At 42.5% G+C, this 25,423-nt stretch overlaps 1 protein-coding gene across 1 annotated transcript in view; it reads right to left on the bottom strand.

Annotated features, from left to right (window-relative positions):
- Positions 1 to 5,563: 5,563 nt before the first annotated feature.
- Positions 5,564 to 25,423, bottom strand: part of LOC110168797 (hyccin 2) — a 100,157-nt gene continuing 80,297 nt past the window's right edge. The window contains 4 exon segments of the mRNA XM_055148882.1: positions 5,564 to 8,289; positions 8,292 to 8,525; positions 23,376 to 23,532; positions 24,488 to 24,575. Of these exon segments, the coding sequence (XP_055004857.1) occupies positions 7,862 to 8,289; positions 8,292 to 8,525; positions 23,376 to 23,532; positions 24,488 to 24,575 (907 nt within the window). The 3' untranslated portion in view covers positions 5,564 to 7,861.

The raw sequence follows: 25,423 nt of genomic DNA on the forward strand, positions 1-25,423 counted from the left end.
ACACTTCACTCATACTCCGCAAGTAAAGGAAGAGAATCTGAATTTCTGAATGAAAGATGAGACGTTAAAAGGTCAAATAAAATGTCCCAGAAGGAGATGAATCCACAGACGCTCGTATCCGGGGCAACAGAGGGTCTGGGATCAGTCTGGAACTTTACTGCAAAACCACAGTACTCAAGTAGAAGTACAAAGTAAGAGGAAAAAAGTATTACAAGTAAGAAAAACTAAAAGAGGAACTGTGGAGAAGTGACGTCCGATTTATAATTTGAAAGACAAAATATTTAAAGACAAAATATTAAAGACAAAATATTAAAGACGGTCGTCCCTCGTTTATCGCGGCGTTTATGTTCTAAAAATAAAAAGACAAAACTGCTCGACGTTCACTCTCTTAAGTCCAAGATTAGTCCTAGTTCAGTTTAGTCCTGGTTTATTTAGTCTTAGTCCTGGTTTAGTCCTGGTTTAGACCTGGCTTAGACCTGGTTTAGTCCTGGTTTAGTCCTGATTTAGTCTTGGTTTAGTCCTTGGTTTAGTCCTTGGTTTAGTCTTGGTTTAGACCTGGTGTAGTCCTGGTGTAGTCCTGGTTTAATTCTGGTTTTAGAGTCCTGGTTTAATTTTGGTTTAATTCTGGTTTAGTCCTGGTTTAGAGTCCTTAATTAGTCCTGGTTTAGACCTGGTTTAATAGTCCTGGTTTAGTCCTGATTTAGTCCTGGTGTAGTTTCCTGGTTTAGTTTCTGGTTTAATTCTGGTTTAGTCCTGGTTTAGTCCTGGTTTAGTCCTGGTTTAGTTAGTCCTAAATTTAGTCCTGGTTTAGTTCCTGGTGTAGTCCTGGTGTAGTCCTGGTTTAATTCTGGTTTAGTTCTGGTTTAATTCTGGTTTAGTCCTGGTTTAGACCTGGTGTAGTTCTGGTTTAGACCTAAATTAGTCCCGGTTTAGTCCTGGTTTAATTCTGGTTTAGTCCTGGTTTATATATTCATACGCTGTAAAAAAAAAAAAAAAAAAAAAAAGCAAAACTGCACAAAAAAAATCCAGGAAACAGCGAAATCGCGAAAGTTGAACCACGACACGAGGGACGACTGTGATCTGCAAAATCTGGTATTTTTAACGAACAAAAATGAGACACATGAAGCTTTTCTCACTTTAGATTTTAGATTTCGGAAGAGGAAGCACAACTTTTACTCCACTCAGAGTACCGTTACTTCAATAAAAATATGACTGAAGTAGGAGTAAAAGTACGCAGCAAGAAAAGTACAATTTCTTTAAGACTTTGCTCGGGAAATGTAACTGAAATGGTGAAGTTTTATTCTCAAACTCGCTGAATTTGAAACAGAATGGGGCTCTGGTGGCACCCCTGTCCCACCCCCGTGAAAACCACCTGGACACGCCCCCGTTTAGACACAAATTAACGAAACAAAACGGCAAAAAATTAAGAAATATTTAAATAAAAAGAGCAAAAAAAACAAAGGCCTGAGTCAGAACACATGAGCATAAGACACGTTCGCTGAGAGGATTTGGCACGTCAGAACCGGGGCTGGGGCCGGAGCGCCGCGAGCATGCAGACCCGCAGCGGCGTCTCTCGGCCTGAAGGGGGCGCGCTTAGAGGCGGGAGCGGGTGGAGGAGCAGGAGCAGCGCACGAATGCAAGCGGAGACAGTCGACGGAGCCAGCGGTCGGCGCATGCAGGCGAGCAAGATGCACTTCAGAAAACGTCAGGCCGCGTGAAATTCTCAAGGACCAAAAATAAAAATAAAAAACGAACAAAAAACAGATTTGTCTCAGAAAATGTCGAGTTCAAGTTCTAAAATTTGACGTCATAGTTTCAGACGGTGGGCAGGGGGCGATATAATTACAATTTTGGACATATTTAAATGTATTAAATTAAATTAAAAACCCACAAATGTTGAATCTTTTTCATTTTTTTTTTAGAGATTAGCTCCACAAACTTGTTTTTGAATCAGACTGAAAAGTAAAAGTTGTTTTTAAGTTCATATTTGATATTTCTTTTTTTTTTTTTTTTTGTATTTGTTGTGTTGTTGCTTTATGTTTTTGTCTTTGTTTTATGCTGAATATTGTAATTGTTAAATGTTGATTGTTGTTTTATTTTCTAAAATGTTATATTCTGTTGTCTTTAATAAAAATTAAAAAAAAAAAAAAAAAGTTCATATTTGAGCAAACAAAAATGTACAAATAAAAAAACTAAACGTTTGGAAAATATAAATTCAGTTCTTTCTGTTGGACAAACTTGAACCTCAAAATAAAAAAAAGACCTCAAAATCTCAAAATATTTTTACTTTTCACTCACACAATATTTTAGATTTTTTAAACGTCAGAAATTCAACGACAACGTTCAACAATTTGTGGATTTTCAGATTGTAAATTCACTTCGTATTTCATTTAAAACTGCCCACCGTCTGTAAATCTGACGTGACGAGATCATAAAACACAAACATAAACTTCATCAACTATGATCCATTCCAAACTAATGCCCTGTTACAAAAAAAAACAACAACAGAAGAACAGCAGAAAAAATACAAATTTAAAACGTTTTACTCTTTAAGTTTAAACAAAAAAACTCCTAACGTGTCTAAATCTTAGCTCCACACGCAGAGGTAGAACTAAGCGGGCGATGAGCGTCCAATCACAGCGCAGAACCCGACACGGCCGCCAGGGGGAGCCGGCGCTGCAGCTTCACCCTCGACGTGCAGAAGCGTCGTCGGAAGCGTCGTCCGTCCTGAATCTCTGAATCTCGCCCCCTCCTTTGGAAACGGACGACTCAGCTGCGCAGTTGTGACGCGTTTGATTTGTCCAGTTAAAAACTCCAGCTTTTCCAGTTACGAAAATACAGAAATATAATCGTCACGTAACATTAAAGTCAACAGCAGGACAAAAAAAAAAAGTCATGGAATCACTCGAGATCTTTGGAAGCCGAGTTTACCGCACGTTTGCCCAAGAATTAAGAATCGTTTCGTTCAAGACGGGAGATTTTACTTCTTTGAGGAATTCATTAATTATTTAAATCACCGTGTCGCCTTTTATTGTTTTGAAAGTTCTCCCTATGCTCTCTGTGTTGAGTCACTCCCCCTTCAGAGCACCATCGCAACACAATCAAATCAACCAATCGTGCGTCTCGCTGATGAAACTCCTGCACGTCACCTCAGTGAATTTGGTCTCATCAAATGCAAACCTACACAAAAACTGTCAGTTGTTGGTGCTGTTTTAGTTTTTGGAGACATTAGTGATTCTTTTATAGGTTAAATTTGGGGTCAGCGGCCTCCAGGAAACTTCAAAATGAAATAAAACGACACAAAATGAAGTCAACTGTTTGTGTTTCGTTTGTGTGATTCTGGTTCTTAAGATATTGTCAGTTTCATTTATTTTAGTTTGGGCTGATGACGTCGTCCAGCCTCTCAAAACGTTAAACAGCCTCAAAACAGAAAAAAATGATGCGAATCGTTTGTATTTTGTTTGTGCCGTTTTGTGGGAGTTTATTCATTATTATTTTTTCAGAAACTACATAACGTCATTTCCGTTCATCGGACGACAGAGGCTTTAAGGAAACTCCACAAAACTAGTGAAGAGAAACGATCAGAGGAAAATGTCTTTGTCAGTCTTTAGAAACTTGGCCACATCAAACGCAAACCTACACGAAAACTATCAGTCGTTTGTGCTGCAAAAAGTTTAATTTGTGCTGTTTTGTTTTAGTTTTGGAGATATTAACGATTCTTTTACGGGTCAAACTGGGATCAGCAGCCTCCAGGAAACTTCAGAATGAAATAAAACCACACAAAATGGAGGCAATCGTTTGTGTTTCATTTGTACTGCAAGAAGTTTCATTCGTGTGATTCTGGTTCTTAAGATATTAACAGTTTTATTGATTTTATTTTGGGCCGATGACGTTGTCCAGTCCCTCTAAATGTGAAACAGTTTCAAAACAAGAGAAAATTAAACCAAATGTACAAGTATTTTTCTAAAACTATTAATTATTATTTATGGAAATTATATGACATCATCTCCGCTAAGCTGACGGCAGCGACTTTACAAAACTCCACAAAACTAGTGAAGAGAAACTGAGGCTGTGGGAAAGTCTTTATCAGTCTTAAATAACTTGTTTTTGATTCATATTTTATAGAATAACACAGATTTTTCCACAGCCTCAGATTGTTTCTCTTCACTAGTTTTGTGGAGTTTTGTTAAAGCCGAGCGGAAATGATGTCATATAATTTCCACAAAAATAATAATTAATAATTGTAGAAATATACTCGCACAAATGAAAACTGTCACAGACAAAACACAAACGTTTGGTTTAATTTTCTGCTGTTTTGAGGCTGTTTAACATTTTAAGGGGCTGGACGACGTCATCGACCCGAAATAAAACTGCAAATATCTCAAGAAACTTTTTTTGTGCCGTTTTATTTCATTTTGAAGTTTCCTGGAGGCTGCTGACCCCAATTTGACCTGTAAAAGAATCGTTAATATCTCCAAAAACTAAAACAGCACCAACAAAACTTTCTGCAGCACAAACGATTGATGTAATTTTTGTGTAAATTTACATTCTGTATCATGTTTTCGTGTATTTATGTAGAACTGTCACGGGCCTGAGTGATGTATGGCTTGTGGGCGGAGCCTCGTACAAACCCGTACTGCTGAATATGGCCTGGGAGAGATCTCTAAATTACTCAAACGTGCATGGACGACTCTAAAACCTCTTGGGGCATGTCATGTTTTTGATGAGGGAATAACAATTTAACAAAATCTGAGGGAAAAAAAATTTACGTAAAACCCCGTCTTGTAACTTTCCTTAGCGACGGTTTGTGATGCCGTTACGGGTCGGATCTGCGGAGGGGGCGACCTCACTCACAGTAAGGACACGTGTTTTTTGAGGGAGTTTTGAGCAATAAAAACGCCCGTGAGTGAACAAATGCGCGACAGTTTTAGTTCTAGTTTTAGTTTTACCGCCACACTGCGGAACATTCTGAGCAAAGCACAGACGTCTCCATGGAAACAAGCAAGTCACAGAACCTTGAAGTATTAAGAATGCATAATAATCGTTAAAAGTTTTGTGATTTTTTTTTCGCCAACGTGACTTTCGGAACCTCAGCTTCCAAAGACGATTAAATATGAAAGTGCCATTTTTTTTCTTTGGATTGTAATAAAATATAGAACCATTAAAATAAAACTATACTTTGCTCGGAAACGATTCAAGACTTCTCTATAGGGAACAAAAAAATTAAAATAAACTCAGCAGGATCGATTGCACATGAGCCCGGGAATGAAACGTCAGGACACACAAATGAATTTCCCGTAATCCTCTATTGCTCATTCGCCGACTTGGAGATGTCTTTAGCGACGTGGGAATCGTCCCGGTCCCGCCCGCCCGTTTATCCGACGGGGAGGCGGTCGAGGGTGGAACGGAATGGCGGCGGACTTGATCACGGACAGCAGACACGGCACGACAGTGTAGTGACCGACCACACGGGGGCGCACACGGACACACGAGACACGCCACGAAGAAGAGGAAGGAAGGAAGGGGTCCGGGGTCCGGTCCGGGGTCGGTCCGGGGTCGGTCCGGGGCCGGTCCGGGGTCGGTCCGGGGTCGGTCCGGGGCCGGTCCGGGGCCGGTCCGGGGTCGGTTTAGGTTTACGGGGGAAAAGGGTCGACCGTCACAACTTAGAATGGCTTTAAAAGGACCCACGAAGTAAAACAAGTCCACACATATACAGGGGTTTAAGGTGAGAACGTTCTGCGGATTTTGGGGATTTGAACAGCCTCCAGATTTTGATTTTACCGTAATTTCCGGACTATCGAGCGCACCTGAATATAAATAAATATGAACTAAATAAAAAAACTGTCCATTAATCGGTCGCAGCGGAATATAAGCCGCAGGTGTCCACGTTTTCAACTTTGAACCGTCTGCTTTTGTCGTCGTTTTGCGTTGAGTCAGTTCGATTTATCAGCCGGTTTCACTTCGTAGAAACCGTGTGACCTCGCAGTGTTAAAATTTGTTCGCTCTACGTTTTTTTTTTAAACACAATCAGACAGTCATTTAACCAGTCGCTGCTATTTGGTCGTCACGTATGCAAATCCCGTAGGAAGAAGGACAATAACGTCTTTCCTCTTGATAAAATTCACCAAACATTCTCTTTGTTCCGACTTTATATCCTCGGTGCCCGAACTCGCACTTCTGGGGTTTTTGCGAATCGTCTAGTGCAGGCATGTCCAAACTATGGCCCGTGGTCCAAATGCGGCCCTCGGACAATTTTTTCTTGACCCTCACGCTTCCAGGAGAATTGGCCCAAATTACATTGCATCAATGAAAAATTTACTTCTTTTTTTTAAATTTACCTTGATAAAGCCAGCATTAAATATTTAGTTTGTGGTTTTAAGGATCTTAGCATAAATAAAGACTGAGGCTCATTCTAATGTGATAAATTATTCACTGTATTTAGCTCCAGGCTACGACCCTCGATCGACTCTCTGCTTCGTCTGGGTTCAGATTTGTGGCCCTTGATGAAAAAAGGTTTGGACACCGCTGGTCTAGTGTTTTCTGATTCCTGATCTAGTCGCTGGAGAGAAATGAAACTGAGCGGAGGCACAAGGTGACGCCAGCCGGGCTCGTTCCTCACGCTGCCGTCGCCAAAACCTCACCGTCGTGCAGCAGCAGCTCTGTTTCCTTCTTCCACGGACACGTCAGTCGTCTTAAATTTAAAATCTGCGTCATCTGCATTTCTTCGTGTGTTTTTATGTGAAGCGTGTGTGTGTGTGAAGCGCAAAATAACTGTTCAAAACACAATCAAACGAGCATCTTTCTTTTCTCCTCTCTCCTCGCGCTCTACTGCTCATGTCTCCTGCAGAAAGAGTCTCTGTTCTGTCTGGCGTCGTGTCAGAGTCTCAGAGGATTTCAGCAGATTTCAGACCCTCTCGGGGGCGGGGACAGGTGCGGGTGGACGTGTGGCTACTGAAGTTTGAGATGTTACTTCTCGTCCTTTACGCACGCGGGTGAAACGTGTCCCCCTCACCCATGTTCATTTACCATCAGAACTTATTTTCTCACACAGAGATAAACTATTGAAGCACAGACAGCGACGTTTTCTGCGCCGCGCGTAGACCGTAAATATGAACGGACAATGTGCCAAACAAAGAATAAGTCCGTATATTCGCCGTATCGTTTTATTCGTCACAGGGTTCAAAGTGTGAGGAAAAAAAGTAGCGGCTTATAGTCCGGAATTTACGGTAAATGGGTGAATATTCAGGTCAAATATTCAGAGTAAGTTCACTTTTTTTTGGTTCTTAATGTATTTTTCCTGCTCATTCATTTTGACGGAGAAGTAAAGAAAAGAAAAGAAGAGAACTAACATTTGATCGAAAGTTGTTTTGCGTAAAATGTTTTATGTTCGTCTTCACTGGAGGCTTTTAAACAGCTTTGTAGTCCGTATAAAACCTATTTGGGTATTAATTACTGTTAAATAAGTGCGACAACTAGAGTTAGTAACGTTTCTGACATGCTGACACAAGCATGCAGTTGTAGTGAACGCCATTTCACGTAGAAAATGCACAGATTTAGATTTTTGGACTAAATCTGCGCAGGAGTCCTCAGAAGTTTTTTTTGTTTTTTTTTTTTACCTATGACGTAACAATCCTGGGAAAATTTAAATCACATGTTTTTAGTGCTAAGAAGGAGCAGAAAAACAAACAAACAAACAAAAAGTTTGGTGATTACAAAACTACAAACTAAACAGAATGACGTCTCCTTAGTGTGGACTGTATATGTGTGGACTTGGTTATGACCGAGGAGCCTGTGGGTTACAGTCCAGTCTGGTGAGTGCATCCCTGCTCCCTCAGAGCTTCTTAGATCTTCTCAGAAATCCTCAGACCTGTGATATGATCTGCATGTTGAAGCTGGGGGAGCGGGACTGTTTGGTCAGAGGGGCCCCGGGGGACAGCAGTTCCTGGTCCTCGGGCCGGCCCAGGTGCTCCTCCTGCAGGCTGACGGTGGAATGACGGTGGGAGCCTCCGCTGGCTAAGCCCACGTCCCTGTCGGAGCCCCCGGCCGCCTGCCCGCGCTCCTCCGCTCCTCCGTTCAGCTTGAGGCTCATGCAGTCGAAGGACTTACTGGAGGAGGTGCTGCCCGTCCGTACCAGCCCCGCGGGGAAGCTCAGGTGCTTTTTGATGGGGCTCAGCTGGATGGTGTCCACGTCGATGCTGCCGGGAGGGGTCTGCAGCCTCTGGTGTCTCCTCTGAGCGGACTCCTCCTTCTCCCGCTCCCTCTCCTTCTCCCTCTCCTTCTCCCGCTCCTCTCCTTCTCCCGCTCCTTCTCCCGCTCCTTCTCTCTGTCCTTGTCGTGGTCTCGCTCCTTGTCGCGGGTCAGTCGGGCGCTGATGGCCTTCTTGAAGCTGCTGCTCCCCTTCTGAGCGGCTCTGGAGCTGGACTTGGTGGCGCTGGGCTGGCTGCTGTTGGACGCCCCGGAGGAGAAGCCCTCGTCTGGGTCGTTTATGTTGAAGGAGTCTTCTCCACCGCTCATCCCGTCGGCCTCTGCAGAGAGAACAGCACAGACGAGCGGTGAGCAAAAAGTCACGCCGAAAGTCTTCAGAGGTTTTCTTAGAGACACTGTAAAAGTTGACGTCAAATAAAGTCGTTTGGGACCTGTGCACGATCAGAAGCTTCATACTCAGGATTCAATAATAGTATCGCTCATGAATATTTATTATACATGCATCCCAAATTTCAGACTTCTGGTCATCGCGCAATTCACACTGGGAAGGATCCTCCAAAAAAGTGAGCATCAAACCTCCATGTTTGTTTTCCCAGTGGGATGTGTCTATTGTCAAAGTGGATCTTTTCAAGTCTTTTGAACCATATTGTTCGTTTTGTTTCTGGTTCTGATATTGTCATATTTTAGTTTTGGGATTCGGACGTCGTTAATTGTTGTGGTTGTTGGATCCTAACGGCGGAAAACGACTCGAGAAATGTGTTTGTGAACTTCATAAATGTAAAAGTGAATCAGATGTGTGTGACTCAAACCTCTGTTCAAACTGTTTCTCTTCCCAACGGAATTGAAAAATAGTGAAAGGTGAAGGTGATGGGCAGGATTGATCCACAGGAAGAACCAAAAAGGAAACATTTGTCTGACTAAATCATCCTGAGTTTGCAGAGAACATTTTGTATGTGGAGCGACGACAAAACAAAATCCCGTTTGTTAATGTAGAGGAGCAGAAGACAAACAGACTGAGCTGCACTTTCTTGTTCTTGTGGTTTTACACAAACATCACGTCTTGGTCTTTGCAGTGGAAGGTGTTTCTTGGTGAACAGTTGGAGACTTTCACTTTGGTGTTGACTTTTTAAATTTTATAACCAAGACCGAGTGAGGGATCGAGATTTTGTTTTTTTGTCGCTCCACATACAAAATGTTCTCTGTAAACTCAGGATGATTTCTTAGTCAGACAAATGTTTCCTTTTTGGTTCTTCCTGTGGATCAATCCTGCCCATCACCTTCACCTTTCACTATTTTTCAATTCCGTTGGGAAGAGAAACAGTTTGAACAGAGGTTTGAGTCACACACATCTGATTCACTTTTACATTTATGAAGTTCACAAACAAAATTCTTGAGCCATTTTCCGTTGTTTGGATCCAACAACCACAAACACCAAAACTAAAATATGACAATATCAGAACCAGAAACAAAAGTGACTTGGTTCAAAAGACTTGAAAAGATCCACTTTGACAATAGACACGTCCCACTGGGAAAACAATGTTTGATGATCACTTTTTCGGACGATCCTTCCCAGTGTGAATTAGGCGATGACCGAAGTCCGAAATTCGCGATGCATGTACTGATGGAGCTCAGATGGTCGTCAATAATGTGGAAAAGGCCCTTTTATGCCTAAACCAATGCCTATTTTGACCTGCTTACATTATAAAATCGAGCTTAACAATGTAATTTGAAATCAATCAGAATTGCATCAACTTTAAAACTATATTTCAGCTCTGAATGCAAATTTAAAATGTCCAAACTGAGCACAAACTGTGGTCTGTGGTCCAAGGCAAGAAAAATATCTGATGGAGGCTTTTTTTTCCGAAACGTTATTTAGAAATAAAAGAGCTTTAGGACATCGGCCGTCTGAGGCGCCATGCATGTTTTCACTTTTTTCTAGCTGCTCCTTGAATTTCACTTCGTAGCATAAGGATTCGTTTGCTCGACGGCAGGCGGGCACCAGCGTAGATCATCAGGTGATCAGGACTGAGACTGGAGTCCTGGACTGGAGACCGGGTCCTGGTTTAGTCCTGGTTTAGTCCTGGTTTAGTCCTGGTTTAGTCCTGGTTTAGTCAGTCCTGGGTCCTGGTTTAGTCCTGGTTTAGTCCTGGTTTAGTCCTGGTTTAGTCCTGGTTTAGTCCTGGTTTAGTCTGGTTTAGTCCTGGTTTAGTCCTGGTTTAGTCCTGGTTTAGTCCTGGTTTAGTCCTGGTTTAGTTTAGTCCTGGTTTAGTCCTGGTTTAGTCCTGGTTTAGTCCTGGTTCAGTCCTGGTTTAGTTTAGTCCTGGTTTAGTCCTGGTTTAGTCCTGGTTTACCTGGAGTCCTGGGTTTTAGTCCTGGTTTAGTCCTGTTTAGTCCTGGTTTAGTCCTGGTTTAGTCCTGGTTTCAGTCCTGGTTTAGTCCTGGTTTAGTCCTGGTTAGTCCTGGTTTAGTCCTGGACCTGGTTTAGACCTGGTGGTTTAGTCCTGGTTTAGTCCTGTCCTGGTTTAGTCCTGGTTTAGTCCTGGTTTAGTCCTGGTCCTGGTTCAGTCCTGGTTTAGTCCTGGTTTAGTCCTGGTTTAGTCCTGGTTTAGTCCTGGTTTAGTCCTGGTTTAGTCCTGGTTTAGTCCTGGTTTACCTGGTTTCCAGTCCTGGTTTTAGTCCTGGTTTCAGTCCTGGTTTAGTCCTGGTTTAGTCCTGGTTTTAGTCCTGGTTTAGTCCAGTCCTGTTTTAGTCCTGGTTCAGTCCTGGTTTAGTCCTGGTTTAGTCCTGTTTTAGTCCTGGTTTTAGTCCTGGTTTAGTTTGTATGGAATTACTGGACTTTGGTTTCTTGATTTCAGCTCTGAATTTCATTTTACTGTATATTGATAAAGGCTTTCGTTTCTATTCTAATTCCAAAAAAGTCAATGTTTCCCTTTTGCCACACGTAACCAAATTGCCGTCTGGGTTTTATTGTGATGTTCCTGTTGTAAATAAAATCACGTTAAAGCTCATTTAAATGTAGGGCAGAGTGAAGAGGCCGGTGGGCGTGAGCTGCTCCTGGGCTCTGTGGCCTGGACCGAGTGGAGCCTGAGCTTCATCGTTTGCGTGTGACGCTGGGACACGTGGGCGGTCGGATGATCCCGCTGCCCCTGAGCCCCGCTCCCATCGGCCTCATCGACTTTCGCTCGGACAGAGTCGGCTCCACAACGGCCTCGGCACAAACCACAGTGTGTCTAATGACCCGCGCTCACGATCGGCTCTGGACACTACGTCACCGGGTCTTTACCGGGAAAATCAAACCAAACCCTGTTCACCGATAAATATAAATCTCTACATGAGTTCAAATGCTTCAGATTAAAGGGCCACACTGCAAATTTCTCTGATCTGGCCAAGATTTTAAAACTTATATCAGTTCATTCATCTTGTTTTCAGATTTATTATCGACTAGTAAATAAAACCAAAAATAAGAAGAACTATTTTCTTCATTATTTGTCTCCAAAACCAAAATGAAAAACTGGATAAGGATTCGTTCTGCGATGTGTTGTATTATTGTTTGAAAAGTGCTCGATAAATCAAGTTTGTTGTTGTTCTTCCTGTTGTTTTTTCATATTTCGATTTTGTGTTTAAATAAATAATGGAAAAAACAAATAACGGCTGTTTCCTGTTTCCGTGACTTAAACTGCAATACTGGACTGAACCAGGACTGAACCAGGACTGAACCAGGACTGAACCAGGACTGAACCAGGACTGAACCAGGACTGAACCAGGACTGAACCAGGACTGAATCCAGGACTGAACCAGACTGATCCAGGACTGAACCAGGACTGATCCAGGACTGATCCAGGACTGAACCAGGACTGAACCAGGACTGAACCAGGACTGAACCAGGACTGAACCAGGACTGAACCAGGACTGAACCAGGACTGATCCAGGACTGAACCAGGACTGAACCAGGACTGAACCACTGGACTGAAACCAGGACTGAACCAGGACTGAACCAGGACTGAACCAGGACTGATCCAGGACTGAACCAGGACTGAACCAGGACTGATCCAGGACTGAACCAGGACTGATCCAGGACTGAACCAGGACTGAACCAGGACTGATCCAGGACTGAACCAGGACTGAACCAGGACTGAACCAGAACTGAACCAGGACTGAACCAGGACTGAACCAGAACTGATCCAGGACTGAACCAGGACTGAACCAGGACTGAACCAGGACTGAACCAGGACTGATCCAGGACTGAACCAGGACTGAACCAGGACTGATCCAGGACTGAACCAGGACTGAACCAGGACTGAACCAGGACTGACTGAACCAGGACTGAACCAGGACTGAACCAGAACTGATCCAGGACTGAACCAGGACTGAACCAGGACTGATCCAGGACTGAACCAGGACTGATCCAGGACTGAACCAGGACTGAACCAGGACTGAACCAGGACTGAACCAGGACTGATCCAGGACTGAACCAGGACTGAACCAGGACTGATCCAGGACTGAACCAGGACTGAACCAGGACTGAACCAGGACTGAACCAGGACTGAACCAGGTCTGAGTGTTGGGATGGGCCTGGGGGTGCGCCCACGTAGACCGTTGGGTGATGAGGACTGAGACCGAGATCAGACCGGGACCAGACCAGGACTGAGACCGGGTCTGAGACCAGGTCTGGTACCGGGACTGAGACCAGGACTGGTACCAGGATTGAGACCAGGACTGAGACCAGGACTGAGACCGGTTTAGTCCTGTTTTAGACCTGGTTTAGTCCTGGTTCAGTCCCGGTTCAGTCCTGTGAAATGCTGTTGTATTTTTGACAGTCAAGTCACGTCTGTGAATTTGTTTTTGTACTGAAGAAAGTCTAAACATACATTTTCTTTGCATTGTAACTTTATGTACGACTGGACTCATTCCAGAGTTTATGAATATTTATTTTATCTTCAACTACAGCCAAATATGCATGAATTTCGTTTTTTTTTTTTTGTTTTTTTTTGTAAAAGGTGTTATTTTGTTTAACATAATCGCCTAAAATATTAGACAAGCGCAATTTAAGTCATGAAAACTGGAAATGACCATGACTCATTTAAACACAAAATCAAAAACTGAGAAAAAAAAAATCATTATCCGTTTTTTCATTTTGGTTTTGGAGACAAATAATGAAGAAAATAGTTGGTTTTATTCTGAAAAACAAAATGAACGTATGACAAGGATTAAACTCTATTCTCAGAAAAGTCCATTTGAACTCGTGCAGATGTTCAGATTTCATGTCTCTTATGACTTAATCCTGACGCTGAAAAAGAAGAACATCACAGGTTAATGAGTCATTAATAGTAAATAAAAGGAGGTTAATAGGAAACACGAGGCAGTAGTTGAGAGTCAGAGTCATGCATCATCGTCGGGGGGGGGCTGGACACATGCTCTCCACACATGCGGCTCCCACTGGACATCGGCTCAGGTCAATGGGACACGGGGTTAATCTGACGCTCGCTCTGTGGGCCGTTCACGCCGACGTCACTCCCAGCTCCAAAACACTTCAGCTGAAAATACTGAACGTGTTTATATTTATGTCTGTACTGTTTTTTTATTTCTGTGTTTAAACTTACTTTGTCTATTTCTTAAAAGCGGCAACGTGTATCTTTTCTAACCGAGGCTCGGTCACATGATTTTCTTCATGGAAAAGGAGAAATTCAACTTGTCAGCTGGACAAAGTTTATTTGGTTGATTACATTTCTCAGCTCATCCAAGCTGGTGGACACTTCTTTATATCTGTGTGAAGGGAGGAGCTAACTACATTGAAACTACTCTGAAACTAACACACACACACACACTTGTTTACAGTTTCTGTTGGGTAGTTAGGCCTGAGGTCTTATTAGCAGAATCATGAATCATTCAGGGCCATAATGGAGCTTCCACACCTCTGGACCTGACCTGACTCCACCTGTTGTTCTTGTTTGTTTTGATTTAGGTTTGAGGATGGACGTGTAAATAGGAGACAGATGGTGTCTGAGTCCGTTTCTGTTTAAAAAAAAGGGATTCACTTTCTTAACAAAAATAGCCTCTTTAACTCCCTGTGAAAGAATTTCTGTGTTATTTTAAATATTATGAAAATCATAATCATTTGTGTGTGTGATTAAAGTTATCAACAATTGCGTTTTTGGGTTTTTCCGTTCTGACAAAAAGCAACATTGGCTTTTTGTTTTTGTCTTGTTTTGTTGTGTTCAAGCTGTATCAGGTGATCTTGCTGATGTGTCGCTGACTCAATAACGATAATGTACCGGGAGAAACAACGTAATGGTAAACATCATGAGTTTAACATAATGTACTGTATTGTTATCTGTGAAATGACTTCAATAAAAGCTGCTGTTGGGGAGTAGCTGTCAGAGAAGTAGGGTCAGACGGCGTAGATGACAGCTTTTCTCTCCTTGCGCAAGTAAATTAACTGTCTCGTTTTGGTGTGTCTTTATTTAATGTAATTTGATGTCTTAGGGTAAATTCCCTGACACTCCCCTTTCAGATTCTCTGACGCGGATCTGTTCCTCACTGTCCTTAAAGGAAGCAAAAATGTTTATTTTGTCTTTATATACTTTAAATTTGTGGGTTCTTTTTAAAGACAATACAGTAAAGTGTGTTTACCTTGTTGATATGTTTCGGCTGGTAGCTGCGAGTCGTCTTCAGAACTGCCTCGGTGTTGGTGGTGACGTGTCGTGTATCAGCTGATGTAACTTCCTGTAGGTGTGGTCAGACTTGATGCTCAGACTGAGCGTTCCTCCTTTCACACACCTGGGACACCCTCCTCCAGAGACACCGGGCCACAGGAGGCGTGGTCAGTCTGAGCGACCTGCAGGTCCATCAGGTCTGACCACGCCCACAGGAAGTAACAACAGCTGATATACGACATGTCACCACCAACACCGGGACAGATCTGAAGATGCAGCAGCCGAAACATGTCAACAAGGTAAATACACTTTAACTTCTTGGGTTCTTTTTAAAGACAATGCAGTAATGTCCTTAAAGCAGCGGCTTGTGGCTTTTAAATGGAGATGAACATCAGACTGTGGTCCTGTGTTGCTCTCTCGTCTGTGTTGGTTCATCGTCTTGTGAAGTGTCTGTTTTTTTTCTCCAGTTTTGCGCTCACTGCAGTCTTCACTGCACTGAATGGAGTAGACCACATTACTTTATGTCTCGGTGTTTTGCCCTTTGGGTTGGACCAGTTTCTGTCTTAAAGTGTTTGTAGGTTTGAAATAGACCGAGATCTCATATTGTCTGAAAATCCTCTGTAGTTTTTCAGAAACACCAGCCATGTACGGAACAGTTACGCCCTTTCTCCTGGGTTCTGATTCTCTGTTGTTCCTTTTTTTTTTTTTTTTTTTTTAGCTCTCTTTGTTTTATTGTCTTAAACTGCGACGCCAAACTGAACCAGGACTGAGAGTCGGTATGGGCCCGAAGGTGCACCTATGTAGACTGGTGATCAGTGATTCTCCTGGGTTCTGATTCTCTGTTCTAGCCCTCTTTGTTTTATTGAAATCCCATTTGTGGATATCCGAAATGGGCTAAAAAAAAAAAAATAATAATAAACAGAACTACGTCAAAAAACAAAGCTAGAAATCAGCCGTAAAGTTGGACCTGGAAGTGACGTCATGGCGTAACAAACCTGTAAAGCTTCATGTCAGACCTGCCTTCACTGCACGATAAACCGACTTACCAGCCCCAAAAACAGATGGTATTTTCACGATAAAAACACGACACAGTTCCATTTAAAACTCTAAAAATATAAACATTCTGTAGATATCAAACCTAGTGTTGTCACAGTCGTCTGAGGAGTAGAAAACACGGCACTTGTGACTTACAGAAAAAACAACTACTCAGTATAAAAATGTATTTCCAAATAAAAGTCTGGACAAATATTTCAAATGAATCATTGTGAAATACATTGAAACTGCAGACACGAGTGAAATGACACACTGACGCTCCAGACAAACATGGTTCACGTTAACAGGACAAAATGGGCAGTGGAGACCTGAGCCTCCCTGTGGAACGGGATTTGAACATGAACTGGACAAAAGATTTTAAGAGTGAACATGTGTTTTTGTTCATCTTCTTCAGTTCTGACAAGGTTCTGTAAGTCTGGCTTAAAAATAAAGGATAAAAGAAAAGGTAAATGCACCGAAACAAACAGACTGAACAGAAATCAGGGTCTTAGGAACAACTCGTTTACAACTTCGAACCAAAGCAAAGAAAACAACACTTACTGTGAAGCCGTGTGTCATTTGTTCATTCGTTTTTTTAAATAAAACCAAAAATAAGAAAATGAAAAAACAACTAATTTCTTCATTATTTGTCTCCAAAACCAAAATGAAAAAAAAAGGATTTCCCGTTTCTGTGATTTAATCTGTGATTCCAGACTGAACCAGGACTAAACCTGGACTAAAACCGAACTAAACCAGGACTGAACCAGGACTAAACCTGATCTAAACCAGGACTTAACCTGGACTGAACCAGGACTAAAACAGAACTAAACCAGAACTAAACCAGGACTAAACCAGGTCTAAACTAGGACTAAACCAGGTATAAATAAGGACTAAACCAGATCTAAACCAGGACTAAACTGGGTCTGAACCAGGACTAAACTAGGTCTAAACCAGAACTAAACCAGGTATAAATAAGGACTAAACCAGATCTAAACCAGGTCTAAACCAGTACTGAACCAAGATGGAACCAGGTTTAAACCAGGTCTAAACCAGGAATAAACCAGAACTAAACCGGTCTCAGTCCTGGTCTCAGTCCTTGTCTGGTCCTGGTCTCAGTCCCGGTCTCGGTCCCCGTCTCAGTCCTGCTCACCTGACAGTCTACACAGGCGCACCTGTGGACCCGTCCCAACACTCAGTCCTGGTTCAGTCCTGGTTCAGTCCTGGTTCAGTCCTGGTTCAGTCCTGGTTCAGTCCTGGTTCAGTCCGGCATCGTACTTTAAGTCACAGAAAACGGCTGTTATCCAAAAATTTAAAACTGCAAATATTGTTTTTTTGTTTTCTTATTTTTGCTTTTATTTTGAAAAAACAAATGAACGAACGACACACAGATTCTTACAAACGACCGTGCAAACTCTGATTCAGGAGACCGTTCACACCTTAGCAAAGCTCAGGGTGTGTTAGTTTCGGTGCAGTTTGTTAGAACCATGTCAGAACCAAACATAATCACTCTTAAAACTTTTGCACAGTTGACAGAATTCAGTTTTCTTCTCCCTGCGTAAAATGGCCCGTGTGCCTAAGTCCCTGGAGGTGTTTTCGTATTCACAGATCGTCGTTTAAGGCAGAGGGTGTCCGAGTTTGCGGCAGCGTTGGCCCATGCATGATGGAGGAGTCATTCTCACTCACTGAGCTGCAAAAGAACCCCAAAGACCGAGACGTTTGAGACATTTGAAAAGGAAATCGAGAAGAGGCGAGCTCCAGGTCGGGCCAGGCTGCACCGGGCTCAGTGAGTGACAAGGGGACGGTCGGGGGGAGGGAGAAGGCGACAGGGCACAGCGGTATGACCAGAATGACCCGCATGACCTATATGACCCGTATGACGATGATGGTCCATGCACAACGGTCTCGCAGAGGTTTAGTCAGACAAGCCCAAAGGAGTTAGTCACTTCGACACCGGGGTTTGCAGGCTGGAGGAGATAAGCAGGGTTCCCACAATTCTCGGAGAGTCAATTACGCAAAAAAGAAAAAAAAAAAGTCTTTGTTTAAGGCTTTGTTTACACTGAAACGAATCTCTGAATCACCGTAGCGGAAACTATTTGAGTCCAGACACGTCACAGTAATGCGAAACCGCCCCAAAACGCTCGTCACATGACGTCATGTGAGCGATAAAAACAACAAAGTGGGGCACCGTGTCTGAAGCCGCAGCAGCCGATTTCCAGCTGAGGATAATGGCGAGCGTGAAAACAGTCTTTTCGTGGACCGACGACGAGGTTCAGTTTGTCCCTGGTTTGTTTAAAGTGTTTTACCGCAACAGCGTCACACGATCGATGTCACGAACCCGGAGAACCAGGAAGGAGCGAGTCACAGTGATGTGGTCCAATAAGGACGAGACTAGAGCTTCTACGTCAGAGTATCAGTGTTTTCAGGCGCCTACAGGTCTGCGCAGCTGCCCACATCTTCGATATTTTGATCGTAGGCAGCTACTTTTTTTCATTTAACCAATCTCTGCTGTTTGGTCGTGACGTATGTAATGCGTCGCTAACGGAGTGAACTGGTAACTGGAAGAACAATAACGTCTTTCCTCTTGATAAAATTCACCAAATATTCGCTTTGGTCGGACTTTAAATCCTCGATCTCAGGAATTGTTGCCAACACAGAATATATGGTGCCTGAACTCGCACTTCTGGGGTTTTCGTGAACCGTCTAGTGTATAGAGGCTTTGCACCGTCAAGTGTCCCCATGGCAACGGTAACTACGCCGCCATGACACCGGACACACTATGTCATTGACTTCAGCAGCACTGGAGAAACATGGGCAGGTTTTGTTGTGTATTTGGTTGTTCTAGACGCTGTGAACGGGATAAAACGATTCTTTTCTTCACTGTTCCTCTGGAAATGACTCATCAGAAGCTCAAACAAGGGAATTATCGAAAAAAAGACGCGGATTGGAAATCTCTTCACGGTTTATGTTCTCTAGCCATAATCCGTGTCTTTTTTCGGATAATTTCCTTGTTTGATCCTGATGAGTCATTTCCAGAGGAACAGTGAAGAAACGAAAGCCACAATGGAAATGACCGCGGGACTCTATTTTAATGCAAATCCCGCAACAAATTCAAATGCCACAACACATTAAAAAGCCACAACGGAAGTGACCGCGGGACTCTATTTTCCGAAGGACCGATCAAGCGGCAAGTGAAGAAGAAGAACTACAACGTGAAAAGTAAAGGAACGGAGAAGTTGGAAACGTAAGTAAAAGTAATTTATTGTTTTATCATTATTCGTTTCACGTTGTAGTTCTTCTTCTTCACTTGCCGCTTGATCGGTCCGTCGGAAAATAGAGTCCCGCGGTCACTTCCGTTGCGTTCCGTTTGATGTGTTGTGACTTTTTGATGTGTTGTGGCTTTTTAATGTGTTGCAGCATTTGCGTTTGTGTTGTGGCTTTTGTATTTGTTACGGCGTTTGCGTTTGTTGTGACCCTCTCAGCTTCCGTACAGATCCGATTTTTTCAAACGCGACCCCGGACACTTGGATCTGTGCTCCTAAAACCGATACATATCTGATCTTTTGACATGTGACTTCAGTCTTAACGTCCAGGTCACATTCCGTTTTTTGGTTTGTTGTGGCTTTTTGTCGTATTGTCGCATTTGTATTTGTCGCGGCGTTTGCGTTTGCTGTGACCCCTCTCGGCTTCCGTAGATCTGTGTCGCTCAGACTGTCATTAAAAGATCAGATTCTGGTCACATGTTGCGAAAGTTAATTTGAGTTAATTTTGTTTTTCGACGTAACAAATTCTCTTTTCAGTTGGTTCTAGCTCCGTCGTTTGTGGGAACCCTGGTTAAACCGTTGTGGGGGCAGAAGCAGCAGCAGCCACAGGTGAAGCGGTGGAGTCGTCTCCTCACGAGCAGGAGGAGGAGGAGGAGGAGGAGGAGGAAGAGGAGGAGGAAAGCTGGTGGAAGGGCCCCTGCGCTCGGAGCCCTCCCCTCGTACCCTCGAGCGTGATGGGGGGAATGATGCTGCTACTGCTGCTGTGCTGGCTGGGGCCCCGTCCTCTCCGCTCGCTGTTGCTGCCGCCGCCGCCGCCGCCGCCGCCGCGCTCCCAGGGGCCCGGCAGCTGGACGCTAGTCGGGGGATTGACGGTGAGGCTGAGCTCGGCTTCGCTTGAGAAGTCAAAACCATCTGGGAGTCAACAAGAGACGTGTGGAGCTTTAGTGGAGCGGCACGAGAAGACGCCGCCGAATCACCCGGAACCAGAACAAATCTGACCTCGGGGTTTATCCAGAACTTTCTCTGTGTCTCGGGCTTTTAGTATTTCCTTATTTTTTTTCCTTACGACCTCTTGGATACAGCTGAGATGTTTTTATGACTTATTTTTATTTCCTTTTTACTTCAGAGGCGGTGGAATCACTGCCTCTGGGCCCTTGGGAAACTTGAGTTTGGGGCCCTCACTATAATGCACCACTTTTTTGTTTTGTTTAGATTTTTTAAAATATTTGTCTGTTTTTCCCCATTGTTCTTGAGACCAAATAACTCCAACTGAAAGTAGTTTTATTTTTTTTCTAGTACAATTAAATTTTTGTTTACATTCATTACATATGATGATAATTATTTTTTTTATGACTATTGTTGAGAAATTAAATATTATTGAGAAAAAATCTAATTGCTCTGGTTGGTTGGGGGCCCCTCCAGGTTTGAGGGCCCTAGGCAGCTGCCTGCTTTTGCCTAAATGTAACACCGCCTCTGGAAATCAGCCAGAACTTGGAAAAATATGCTTCTGCTGAGGAGATGTTCATTTGTTTGATACTTTGTCTGTCTCTATGTCTTTTATTTATTTTTATTTTATCATTTCATCTTTACACGGTTTTCCTTATGACCTCTTGGATACAGCAGAGATGTTTTTATTACTTATTTCCATTTTATTTTATTTTCATTTAATTTGTAGTTTTAACAATGTTTTGCTTCATGCAGAGGTGGGACCAAGTTGTCGTTTTGCGAGTTTCAAGTAAGTCTCAAGTTTATGACCTCAAATCCAAGTCAAGTCCCAAGTCACAGACAAGCAAGTCCAAGTCGAGTCTCGAGTCACTGGCCCATAAGTCCAAGTCAAGTCCAAGTCGTCTGCTTTGAGCTTCAGGTCATTTCAAGTCTTTAAACCAAAGCACCAAATACAGTTTAGATTATTGTAATTTATATGCTTTTTAAGATAAATTGTACTTTAAAAAATCATAGTATATCTATATATGAGTATTTATAGAGTATTTACACTCGTAGAAATGCTAATTTTGTAGAAATGTTAATGTTTCTTTTTAAAATGTCTTGACAAGATCTTAAAGTGAATCATTATGGTCAGAATATTCAGAATTCAGATTTAAAAGTGCTTCTCAAGTCACAGGCCTCAAGTCCAAGTCAAGTCCCAAGTTACTGACCTTCAAGTCCAAGCTGAGTCCCAAATCTCCAAGTCTTAGTCCATTTTATCGAGTCAAGTCTCAAGTCCTAAAAATAGTGACTCAAGTCTGACTCGAGTCCAAGTCACGACTTGCAAGTCCCACCTCTGGCTTCATGTTTTCTAATGTTTTTTATTTGTTTTTATTTAGGATTGACTTCTCTTTTACTGACTTAATGTGTGTGTGCAGCACTTTGTAAACTGTCATGTTTTGTCCCGTACGATGTAAATCAAGTGGACTGGACTGGAGGAGGGTAAATCCCGCGGGAGGCACTGCTTTGCTCTGTTCAATTTGTTGAAAGGCAAACTGAAACCACTTTTGACTGATCACCAGCTGCAGATTATTATTATTATATTATTTATTTATTTATTTTTTTATTTGTTGCGTTAAAATTGATTTGTATTTTTTCTTAAAGGTGGTCCTTGTAACCTTTCTGTTGGAGGGTCCATCACCTGCTGGTCCTACGCTCATTGCTCTGCTTAGAATGTTCCACAGTGTGAGCTACAACACCACCCGAAATTGAATAAATGTAACGTAGATCTAATTTTAATGTCAAAAATACCTAGAAAAACTTGGTCTGGTTTGGTCTCCATGACGATAGAAAGGTTTAATGCCATACTGTGAAACATTCCAGACAAAGAAACAACATCTCAATGGAGAAAAGTGTTTGACGGATCCTCCAGTAGAAAAGTTACACTTTTACTAAAGCACTTTTAAGTTTTCAGACCATCTAAAACCCCGTGTGGCCAATGGGACAAAATGATCGATTTATGGTTTTAGGTGATTACTTCTCCATTCAAAAGATACCGTATTTCTTGGACTATAAGGTGCAATATGAAAAATGTTGAATTCTCTCGTCTGTTTTCATACATAAGTCTCATTAAGTGAAACAAACAGACGACACTTGAGTCCGATCCTTAGTCCAGGCGTCCTCGATCCATCGGCAGATCGTGGTGTAATTCGCCCGGCGTTGTCTCTCTGTCTTGGTGAATGTGGATTATGAATGTGAATGTGGGTGGATCATTTAAATTTGTATTTTATTTCCTACAAGCATGACTCAAATAAACACTGAGTAATAATGTGTTTAATGCAGCTTTGACACATTTGCTTACGTTTTACAGAAACTAAACCTAAAACCACATGACTCATTTGCATAAACTATAAGCTCTGAAAAAAAAAAGAGGGGTGTTCTGCTGATGGTGAGTCTGTTCTGTGTTTCTATCACAATGAAGATGGTTCATGTCAAACTTTTAAAAGATTTTACTCTAACGCTCCGACAATCCATCAAACGGTGCGGCTTCGTCGTTTACCAAAGTCGTACTGAAACATTCTGACAGATTTTTGAGCGCCGTGTACCACAGAAAATCAGTTCAAGATCAGTAACCGCAACCAGAATTACTACATGAGTCGATTTTTGGGAAAATTTTACGATTTTAAGTGCGCCTTACAGTCCGAAAAATACGGTATCTTACTTAAATTTGAACTGCTTTATTGTGATGACGATGGAGTAACACTTCCACATCTTTTAAAACCCATGAACAGATAAGAGGCGAGTGTAGTGTGAGTATTTTGCTGAGTTTCAACGATTTAGAATTCTTATTAACGAAGCAAAGTCAAAGAATCGAGTCTATTTTGCAGGATATTTTCGGTGAAGTCTGAGGAAGTGAGTGTAATAAGGCACCATTTTGTCTCAAGTTTGTCGCTAAAACTACGAAACGTCTTCCGCACGCCACAACTGGAGACAACAGAGAGAACAAGACGAGAAGCAGCAGTGAGGAGCAGCGAGTGACAGACTGCATGAACACAGAGGCACGGACGTCAAAAAGCGCAGCTCTGATGGCGCCCGCTTCTCCTCCCGCCGCTGGAACAAAACAACATGTACGTCTACGTAAAAACATCTCACCCAGGATCTCCTTCATGTGGGCCATCACTGATCAGAAAGAGGCACAAACTTAGAAGAAGATCACAGAAAAGCGCAGGAGAGTGTTTGCTGTGTTTGCTTATCGTGAGTGTGAAAGTGTGGGCGTTTTTTGGGGGAGCGGGCGCAGTACCCTCTCTCTTCCAGCGGTGGCGCCGTATGGAGGCGGTGGTGATGGCGGAGATGGAGATGCGGCTGACGGTCGGGGTCACCTCCACCTGCAGGACCTTACGCCCCCGCGGGTCGTCCGGGGCGCTGTCCGGGAGGGAGCTCTTCATGGCGTTCCCCAGCTGACAAACACAAACACAAACACACATTTATCAATATTTCAGAAAATACTAGAAAATATTTAGGAAAAATTTAAGTGAAGTAGCGTAATATATGTCAAAAAATAATATCTAGATTAACTGATTTTTAGAATAGTAGCTGATATTTAGGCAATTTAAAAGGCCGTATCTTAGAGGGCTGGGCAATATCTCCATGTTTTTTAAACTCGATGTGGATTCTATCGTATATATCGATATAATGTTTATATTCAATTCTGATTTCGCTGCTTTGCTTGTTTGTTTCTCTGTGCTCGCCCCCACCTCCTCCTCGCCGAAAGTCGGTGCTAAAGAAAAGCTTCAAGCACCATGAAACTTTTCTACCATTTACAGACAAAACCATCAGCAGAACATCCTCATGTTCCACCGAGTCGTCTCCTTTAGTCCGAAAGAAGATCAAGGAGCCCGCTGTTTATGCAAATGAGTCATGTGGTTTTAAGTTTAGTTTCTGTAAAACACACGTGTCAAATCTGCATTAAACACATTCTAATGTCAAACGGGCTGATGTGGCTCTAGAGTCGTTATGTTTATATGTTGTAAAGTTTATTTATGCAGAAGATTTTAATCTAATTAATTTAATTACAACAATGTTTGGAAACGTTGGGTTTGATCTGCAGTGGATTGTGGGATTAAACCTCAGATCCTGACGCTGGTGAAGAACATGGATCTGTTAAAATAATGAACCTCCTGAACCTCCTCTGCTGAAGGAGCTCATGGTTCTCAGAGTTAATGCAGAGATGAGCTTGAGTTGAGTTGTTTTATTTATGAATGAAAAGAAGTAAATATGTATTAATTATTTTATTTTACAGCTAAATTGTTACTTATGTAATCAGGGATTTTTTTGTAATCTGAAATGTGGCAGAATCCTGTTCTCGTGTTTATGTGGAGCTCTTAAAATCAAGATTCAGTTTCTTTTTCTTACCAGCAGAGGCTGTGAGTAGAGCTCCAGCTGAGCTCTGTACAGGATGTCCTCCAGAGCCTCTCGTCCCATCTCCCACTCTCCGTTATATCTGCCATTCACAACAAACACACATAAAACACACATAAAAAAACAAAACCAAACACGAGCAGCAAACCCTGAGCCCTGCTTACAAAACAACTGCATGTACATTATAGAGACTAGATCCACTTTTCAATCCCAGAGCCCCAAACCAGACCAGAAACAAACTCACAATTTATCAGTTAAAATATTTTCTATTCCACAACATTATTTTTCTGTGACTAAGACCAGACTAAAACTATTATTAGTATTGTTTCACTAAATGAGGACTAAAGCTGTGTTTAGCGTCAAGCGTTTAAGGCGTCCTGCATCGACCCTGGACGCCTCAAACACACACCAAAAATGGATCAGAAGTTGAAAAAGCTGAACTTTTGGCATCGGATTCACCGCATTAACCAATCAGAGACGAGTATCCAGTGAAGTAGTGACATTATTATCCAGAAGAAGGAGAATAAAGGCAAAGACCCGAGAGCCACAAACACCAAAACATGAAAACTACTCCGCGCCATTAACGGAGTATAAATATATAAACGCTGCAACCACCGATCCGATCTCCTCCGCTGATGGATTCATGTAATAAATACACTAAAGCCATTCTCTCGACCGCGAAAACAAACTCAGACAGACCGCAGCGGACGCCCTGGACGCGTGTCAACTATTTTTCTCTCAAATGCAAAGACGTCCAACTAGATGCATCCAGCTCATTTTTCGATGCCAAACGCCAACGCAGATTAACCCTCTCAGGCTCAAATTCAATTTTAGTAACAGCAAAAAAATCTGATATTTGGGGAAATGATCATATGGGGCAGTAATATACAATCCTGACTTTTTTTTTTTGAGAGACCTTCACATCCAGTG

The sequence above is a fragment of the Boleophthalmus pectinirostris genome, unplaced genomic scaffold (assembly GCF_026225935.1).
Source record: "Boleophthalmus pectinirostris isolate CB_2022bp ecotype Guang Dong unplaced genomic scaffold, ASM2622593v1 HiC_scaffold_1, whole genome shotgun sequence".
Classification (NCBI taxonomy): Eukaryota; Metazoa; Chordata; class Actinopteri; order Gobiiformes; family Gobiidae; genus Boleophthalmus; species Boleophthalmus pectinirostris.